Raw genomic sequence first — 8,188 nt, 5'->3', positions numbered from 1 at the left:
AGAGCATGAACGGGGGAGGGTCAGAGAGAGAGGGAGACACAGAATCGGAAGCAGGCTCCAGGCTCTGAGCCATCAGCCCAGAGCCCGATGCGGGGCTCGAACTCACGGACCGCGAGATCGTGACCTGAGCTGAAGTCGGACGCTTAACCGACTGAGCCACCCAGGCGCCCCCCCAAAAAAATAAATAAAAAATCTTGAAACAGGTAGCTCAGGGGGTTAAGCATTGGACCTGGGCTCAGGTCACATGATCTCACGATTTGATTCATGCATTGGCGCCCTGCAAGGGGTGAGTTCCAGCCCCGCACTGAGTGAGCTCGAGCCCCGCTTCTGGTGAACACAAGCCCTTCTTTCGGTGAGCTCTACTTCTCTCTCTCTTTCTCTCTCTCTCTCTCTCCCCCCGTCTCCACCCCTTGTGGGATTCTCTCTATCCTCTCTCTCTGCCCCTTGCTCACTTGCACCCTTTTGCTCTCAAAAAAAAAAAAAAAAAAGTAATAATAATAATAATAATAAATAAATAAAACTCAAAAACAAATTAAAGATTCATGTAGCAAACCCAAATGTGGAACCTTATTTTTCCCTCTAACACAAAAGGTAGCATAATCCCCTACAAATGGTTCTGTGCCTTTTTTTTTGGTTTATTAATCTATCTTGGAGATGGTTTCACATCAGTACAGTAAGGGAGGGCTTCATTTAACATTTTTTCTGTGTTAACTAACTGCACGTGTTTATATTTATCGGCACACACATTCACACACATAGACTTGCCGTGGCTGCGTAGGATTCCAATGTGTAGATGTTCACAGGATTATTTCACCAGTGCCATGCTGATGAATGCTGCATTCTGATTCTTTACGCAAGGCCGCAAGGGATAACCTTGCACATCCCTCTTTTTGCCCAGAGGCTGACATATATCTACATGATCAGTGCCTGGAATGGCCAGGCCTATGAGTCACGATGGATGGTCATAATCGTTAACACCGTAAGGCCATCAGTTCATCTCTACGGAGCACATACCGTGCTGGAGGCCCTTGGCGTGTATAAAATAACTCGTTTCCGCCTCCCAACAACCGCAGGTGGCTTAGCATTATTATTATCCCGTTTTGTAGAGAAGGAAACTGAGGCACAGAGGGACTGAATAAGCAGCCCAAGGCTGCACAGCTAGTAAATGGCAGAACGGGGATTCATTCAAACTTGGCCACTCCGATTATTAAGACCTCCCTTGTGGACCAGGAGATCGCGTCTGCCTTTCCACGGCAATGATAATTTCGATTAATACTGCCAACTGCCAGGAAGGAGGCCTTTCTTTGAATGTCCTTTTGAATCTGGGGCCGGGTGATTAACTATGATCCGCTCCAACAACAGCAACAGCAATAATAATAACGACCGTCAACTAGGCTAACTACACGCACGCGAATCCCGGGGGCGGGGGACCGCGACACCCCACCCCGGGCCCCACCTCGATGGCGGGCAGCGTCTTGCTCGCCTCCGTGCTGCTCTCCCCGAGGATGCTGCCGGCCGAGCGGCCCTCGCACTCGTAGCGGAAGCGCATGCCGCGCTGTTTGGGCTGCTCCGTGATGACCAGGTGCGGCCGCGGCCCGGGGCCCGGGGCCGGGGGCAGGATCCGGCCCAGGGGACAGCCCCAGGGCGGCGGCGTGGCCGGGGGCGGGGGCGCCGCGGGGCCCAGGGTGACGGTGCTCAGGGAGGCGGCCCCGCGAGACACCAGGCGCGGCAGTCCCTCGCCCGGGCCCGGCTGCGCCCCCTCCAGGCCAAAGCCGTTCTCCTTGATGTACTCGTCGATGATCTCTGCGGGAGAAGCAAAAACTGGGGGTGACGCTGATTATAAAAGGGATGGCTCGGTGACCCTCCCTCCCCACCCCCGCCCCGAGACCTGTGCCGCCCCGCCTTCCCTAAGCCATTCCTTTCTTCACAAACATATTTCTTGGGGCGCCTGGGTGGCTCAGTCGGTTGAGTGTCCGACTGGGGCTCAGGTCATGATCTCTCGGTTCAGGAGTTCGAGGGACTGGGCTCTGTGCTGACAGCTCAGAGCCCGGAGCCTGCTTTAGATTCTGTGCCTCCCGCTCTCTCTGCCTCTCCCCTGCTCACACTGTCTCTCTCTCTCTCAAAAACAAATGAAACATTAAAAGTAAAATAAAATAAAATAAAATAAAAACATATTTCTTGTGGGCTGAGTGGGGGGGGGGGGGGGCTTGGCCCCAAACACCAAACAAGTCCCTACCCCTCCTTCTTGCAAACAGCTCCCCAGTTCTTGAAGCCAGAAACCTGGGGACCTGCCTGGTCTCTCCTCCTGCACGCTCACATCCACTCCCCTCCCTAATAGCACCTGAATTCAAGTCTCCATCACCTCTCACCTGGATAAAGGTAGGGCCAGGTAACAGGTGTCCCTGCGTCCAGCTCACCCCGTTTAACAATGGCAAAAATAACAGCTGTTCTGCCTCAGAGAGCAGCCCCACCGTCCAAATGCTCAAGCTGGAAGGATGCGCCTCTTTGTGGGTTGCTCACCATCCCCCAGCTGTGTCCCGTCCTTGAACTTCTGCCTCTTGCCTCAAACACGTATTTACGCTTCTCCCCACACCCCTGCGTCCATCCTGGTCCACCCTCACGGTCTCCCCTCGAACCGCTGCTCCCGTTCGCCACCAGCTCACCTCCTCAGCCTGTCCCCCACGCACAGCCAGAGGTATCTCATGTCAGATCTTGTCCCCCCTCCCGTGGCGCCCACCTCCCTTACAGTCGAAGTCCATGTCTTCCCCATATAACCCCCCCCCCAACTCTATTCATCTCAGAAAACAAAAAACAAAAAACAAAACCCCACAACCCGGACCCCTCCGGATCCCTGCCACAGGGCCTTGCATGGACGGGTCCCTGTGGTCCTGGGTCTCCCACCACCTCCCTGTCACCTAGCTCTTTTCTCTTGCTCCCAGCAAAACTGGCCCTCTCTGGGGGGGTTTGTGCTTGTTCCCCATCTGCCTATTCCATCCAGCCCACACTGGTTTCTCATCCTTCTGGTCACAAATGCCACGCCTTCAGAAAGGCCACTCTAATGTGTGTCTTCCCAGGCCATCTGTTTTTCTTTGTGTTATTTCCTTCACAGCCCTTAGCCCAATCTGACATTATCTTGCTCATTTATTCCTTTTCCTACTGTCTCCTCCACTAGAGTGTCAGCTCCAGGAGGGTGGGGACCTTGTTTGGTTTGTGGGTGAATCCCCGGGGCCTAGAACAGTGCCTGGCACATGACGGGTGCTTGAAACAACTCACCGAAATAATTAACAACGGTCACGGTAATGGTGACACGAAAGGCAGCTGGCGTGCGGAGTCATTTCTAATTATCAAGCACTGCTAATACCTTGGGAACGTGACCGTTAAAATCCCCTGGCGGTCCTAGATGTCACGCTGTGACCCTCCCCCTGCCCAACAGCAAGGGAGGCCAAGATCCCCCACTGTGAGAACTTGGACTCCTCAGCCTCCCCCCAGACCTGCCCTGTGATACTCACCCAATTCATCTGTGGAAGGAAGAGAAAGAGAAAGAGAAAGGTGAGGTCCAGAAAGTGCTCAAGACTTTGATCTTTTAAGACAGATTCCCCAACCCCCTCGCCTCACGGAACCCCTCCCTTTCCCCCTTCCTCCATCCCGGGAAACTGGGCTCCGACTCCCTGGGGTACCAAACCCCAGCCCCTGTCTTATCCTCTTGGGCTACCCTCCCCTCCCCCGCTCAGCTCCCAATATTGGAGCCCCAGGGTCAGGGTACCCTCAAGTGCCTTCTAAAAACCGGGAATTATAAAGCATCATCGGGAAGGAAGCCGAAGATCTTATCACTGGGAAAAAACTCAACATCCAAGATTCTAAACTGAATGTGGGGGGGGTGGTTCCCTCCCTAAAGCCCACCACAGAACCCCAAGGCTCTATACTAGCTAGTATCTGAAGATCCAAGGAAGTCGGTCCTTCACCTCCAGGCATCCACCTGCCCTGCACCCCGGCCCAGTCCCTCAGCAAGGCCCACCCACCATCCCAGATTCGCCCCCTGAGTGGGGAGAAACAGCAATGCTGGGGAAGCCCTTTATCACCTCCTCAGGGAGGCTCTGTCCTGAACGGGGCCAGGGAGAAATTGAAACACGCCTCCCATCATTCCATAGACAGGATGAGGGGAAGGCCGGAGTGAGCAAGCCTGGGCTTACACCGTGAGGGAGGGCAGTGGTCTGCTGCCGGTCGTAGACGTATCGATGCCAGCCTGCCTCACTGCCAGACCTGTCCTCTTCTTCCTCCTCCACTCTCGGGGAGTGGCTCCTGTCAGCCACTGCCACCTGGCAGTTTGCTCCTCGGAAAGCACTTTACCTGCTCCCCTTATCTCATGTGATCTTTGAAGTCAGCAAGGGGGGGAGGATCCCCCCCCCTCACTTGATAGCTGGGGACACTGAGGCTAGGAGAGAAGAAGGGACAGGCTGTAGATCACTGGCAGGGCCAACCTCCAACTTGGAACAACTTTCTTAAGCATCTATGCTGGACGGCCTGGGAACCCCAAGATGAGTTAGACTTTGGGGCCCTCAAGGAGCTCCCAGGCTGCAGGGGGAAACTGAGGCCCAGGAGGCAGTGGCCTGAGCTTTGGACTGCTTCAGCTCAAATCTTGGCTCTGCAACTTGCTAACTGTAGGGACTTGAGCCCATTACTTAACCCCTTTGGGCCTTGGTGTCTTCACCTGTAAAATGGACACAATAATAATGCCTCGCTGGGCTGCTGTGAAAATCAAATGAGCTAATACGTGGGAAGCACTCAGAACTGTCACAGTTGTAGGAAAGACATAAATGCTGGCTGCTCTTGGATAAAGTATTGGGAGACATTATATTATGGACTTAGGTAACCCGCTCTCCCTTTCTAGGCCTCGGTCCATCTGTCTATATATAAAATGAAAGGGTTGGAAGATGTGCTTTCACAACATGGGGTGTAGAGTCACCCAGATGTTGGTTTGAATCCTATCTGTCACTCACTGGCTGTGCAGCCTTGGGAAAGTCTCTCAACCTCGCTGAGTCTTTTTCTCTGAAACATGAGGTCTGAGCTCCTATCTCAGGAGTTAACATGAGGATTCAGAATCACACAGGTCAATTGCTCAGCACCGTGTCTGAGCCCTGTGTCATAAAGCTTAGCTAATAGTATTATTATCTAAAATCCTCTTTCAGCCAGGAAACGCTGGGACCTTCTCCTTATTAAAGGCTCAATTCAAATAACCCCCTACCCCACCTCAACCTCCCACAGAGACCTGCCAAACCATTCGGGGACGGCCAGGATGGGCCCCCTGTCTTTCCTGCCTCAGGGCCTTAGCACAACCTGCTCTCCGCCAGAATGCTCTTCCTCCGTTTCTCTGCGTGGCCTCCTCCTCCTCCTTCAGGTCCCTGCTCAAATGTCGCTTACTAGATGGGTCTTCCCTGACCACTTTATCCCTGGTCCCTTGCTCCAGTCACTGACAGTTACATACCTTCGTTTTATCATTTTCATGACACCGATTAGGATTTGACATGACTTTGCATTAAGAGACTCACATCTCTCTCCTCCTGCAGACTGTGAGCACCTCGGAGTAGGGAACATGTCTGCCCTGTCGCACTGTATACCCAGGACCCAGTACGTGGCTAGCCCGTCAGAATGAGGGAAAATTTCCCTCCCACTCTGTCCTGGCATTTAGGGCTCTCATTCTTACCCTGCTGTTAGATATCACTGGCCCCGAGACCTCTTCAGAGCCTTTATCACATTTTATAGTCCTGCATTTACTTTATTGCCTACGTGTCTGCCTCCACATCTAGGGAGGGAACCTAGGAGGGCAGAATCAGGGCCGTCTCAGTCACTACTGAGTCCCCAGCACTGCCCGGCACAGGGCCAGCTACAGAACAGGCACTCGGTAAATATTTATCGAAGAGATGACATCACCAGTGACTCTCAATTGAAACCAAAGATCTAGGTCTTGCACCAGAAAAACGTCAGTGCTCGGGCGGTACCTGTCCCCAGTGCCATGCCCCACCTTTCACCGCTGTCCAAACTCTCAGCCCTGTTAGAGAACCCGCTGAGCCTCCTCCACGGCCAGGCCAGCGCTTGGCAGGTCCATCCCAAGGATCTACCTCCAGACAGAGGCCCAGCCCCAGCCCACTAGGGCCAACTGAGTTTTCACGGTGACAGGATTCAATCAATCCCTGCCCTCGAAAGCCCAGAAGATTTCTAGGAGAGAAGATGTTGTCATTTAGCTATGATTCTGCGTTGTCTTGGGCAGCAATGAATTTTGGATGGCACTGGCTGAGGGGCCGTACAGACTAGTGGTTCTCAGCTTCTTTTTGGGAACTTGCTAGAAATGCAAACTCTCAGGGCCGCTCCTAGACCTACTGAATCAGAAACTCTAGAGGTAGGGCCCAACAATCTGTTTTAACAAGCTCCCTGAATGACTCTGATGAACACGGAGGTTTAAGAGCCATGGTTACAGGCTCTGTAACAACAACAACAGCGGCAGCAACAACAGTAAAAGCCATTAACAGTTAACACTTACGGGGACTTTACTGTGTGCCAGAAACTGCTTTGCAGACCTGCCTGTATCAGCTCATTGAATCCTCTCAATCCCCGCCACCAAAACGGAGGCACTGATATTATGTCCATCTTACAGATGAGGCAAACTGAGGCCCAGAGAGGGGAAGTGATTTGCAGGCACTCACACAGGGAGGAGGTGATGGGTGGCACCAGTGTGTAATTATTACCCTCTGCACTGCCACGGTAAGTCTCTAAAGAGGACTCCTCTTAGAGGGTGAATAGGTGGTTAGTTTTACCTGTCCAGCTCCTAATCACCCGGGAGGTAGGGGCATCTGGGGCCCCCATCTCAACCGGCGGGGATGAATACAGGTGGTCAGAGGAAAGCTGAGGTGGACCTGGGTGAAACCCCAGACAAGAGGCGTGCCCAGTGCCCCCTCCACAGGACGCCCCCCTCCCCCGTCCTGAGGGCGCAGGTGGGCCGGAACTGTGGAGGGCTGCTCACCCGTGGTCCTGGAAACGGCGAGCGAGAGCGTGGAGAGGTCAGCGGACCCTGCAGGGAGGGAGGCGTGTCTCAGGAGGTAACGCGGCGGCTGCGGGGGGGACCGGAGAATCTCCCAGGCCCCACCCCGTTCCTCTCGTGGCCCCGCCCCTTTGGATCACGCCCCTTCTGCCTTATTGCGTGCAGGGTCTGGCCTTCCTTCTCCAACTTCTGGATCCGTTCCCCAGTTTCTGTCATTCTCACCACCCTCCATCACAGTCAGGCCGGCTCCTTCTCTTTCTCAAGGGCCTGGAGGAGCCCTTAACCTCAGTTAGGAAAGCCCCCACTCCGTCCTTTCTCTCAGGATCAACCCTCCCCCTTCACTTTTTCAGTGTCACCCAGTCCCCTTCTCCCTCTCAGACCCTGCCACTTCTCTCCAGAGGCAGGCCCCACCCCCCTTTCTTCTCCGAGGCAGGCCCCGCCCCTCTTTTTTTTCGGAACAGGCCCACCCCCTTTTCCCGGGCAGAGTCAGGCCCCGCCCCCTTACTCTGAGTACGACGCCGCTTCCTTCTTAGAGTTAAGCTCCGCCCCCTCCTTGCTTTCAGAGTCAGGCTCCGCCCCCTTCGGTGAGCGAGAACCCTCATTTTCGCCCTCGGTGAATCTGTCCACGCCCCCACTCCGCAGGAGCAGCTCCCGCCCCGCCTTCTCCGAGTCGGGCCCCGCCTCCTCCTCTGCCTCAGGGTCAGGCCCCGCCCCCTTCTCACTCTGTAGTGGGACGCCTCCCTCTTACCTTGGGCTGGACCCCGTCACTATCCTCTGTCTCCTTCCTTCCCTCTAATACAGTGTCCCCGGAACCCTCAACCTCGCCCCCCCAAACGTTTTAGAGTCCCGTAGGAACCCCCAGACTACTCCAGGACCCTCCAGAACCCCTGTATCTCCAGTCCCGCCCCAGACTCCTCTCCCGAACCCCGGTCCCGCTTACCCAAGGCCCCCAGCTCCGGCGCAGCGGACGGTCTGGCGACGCGGCGACTCGGCATGGCCCGACCAGTGGGGACGGACGGCCCGGAGGCCGGCCCAGATCAAAACACACACGCGGGCAGGCCGGGCGGCCAGAAGGCACGGTCCGGAGGACGATCGCGGGTCGGGCGAGCGGCGCAGGGGCTGGGGCCACAGGCCGGGCTGGACGCGCGGCGCCCG

The 8,188-nt window shown here is 55.2% G+C and overlaps 1 protein-coding gene across 5 annotated transcripts; it reads right to left on the bottom strand.

The window, feature by feature from the left end:
- Window positions 1–617: 617 nt before the first annotated feature.
- Window positions 618–8,182, bottom strand: LOC121024673 (transcription factor RelB-like). 5 transcript variants are annotated; one of them, XM_040466871.1, is made up of 4 exons: window positions 7,974–8,182; window positions 7,016–7,063; window positions 3,510–3,518; window positions 618–1,821 (listed from the first exon to the last, which is right to left on the bottom strand). In XM_040466871.1, the coding sequence occupies exons 1-4, from the start codon at window positions 8,026–8,028 to the stop codon at window positions 1,400–1,402; spliced, it is 534 nt and encodes a 177-aa protein (XP_040322805.1). In that variant the 5' UTR covers window positions 8,029–8,182; the 3' UTR covers window positions 618–1,399. The 5 variants fall into 5 exon arrangements, with proteins under 5 accessions (XP_040322805.1, XP_040322806.1, XP_040322807.1 ...); XM_040466872.1 differs by having other exon boundaries at window positions 618–1,803; XM_040466873.1 differs by lacking the exon at window positions 3,510–3,518 and having other exon boundaries at window positions 618–1,803.
- Window positions 8,183–8,188: the final 6 nt, after the last annotated feature.

This window comes from Herpailurus yagouaroundi, unplaced genomic scaffold (genome assembly GCF_014898765.1).
Source record: "Herpailurus yagouaroundi ecotype Mexico unplaced genomic scaffold, PumYag 66742, whole genome shotgun sequence".
Lineage (NCBI taxonomy): Eukaryota > Metazoa > Chordata > Mammalia > Carnivora > Felidae > Herpailurus > Herpailurus yagouaroundi.
Note: the sequence above shows the minus strand (reverse complement) of the source record. Positions and strands in the feature narration are given on the sequence as shown.

Bases quoted from the DNA above. Each gene is read 5' to 3' on its own strand.
- LOC121024673 (XM_040466871.1), bottom strand. From the start codon at position 8,028: ATGCCGAGTCGCCGCGTCGCCAGACCGTCCGCTGCGCCGGAGCTGGGG. The intron at 7,064-7,973 runs GTAAGCGGGACC...CCCTCCCTGCAG, and splicing joins GCCGGAGCTGGGGGCCTTGG to GGTCCGCTGACCTCTCCACG.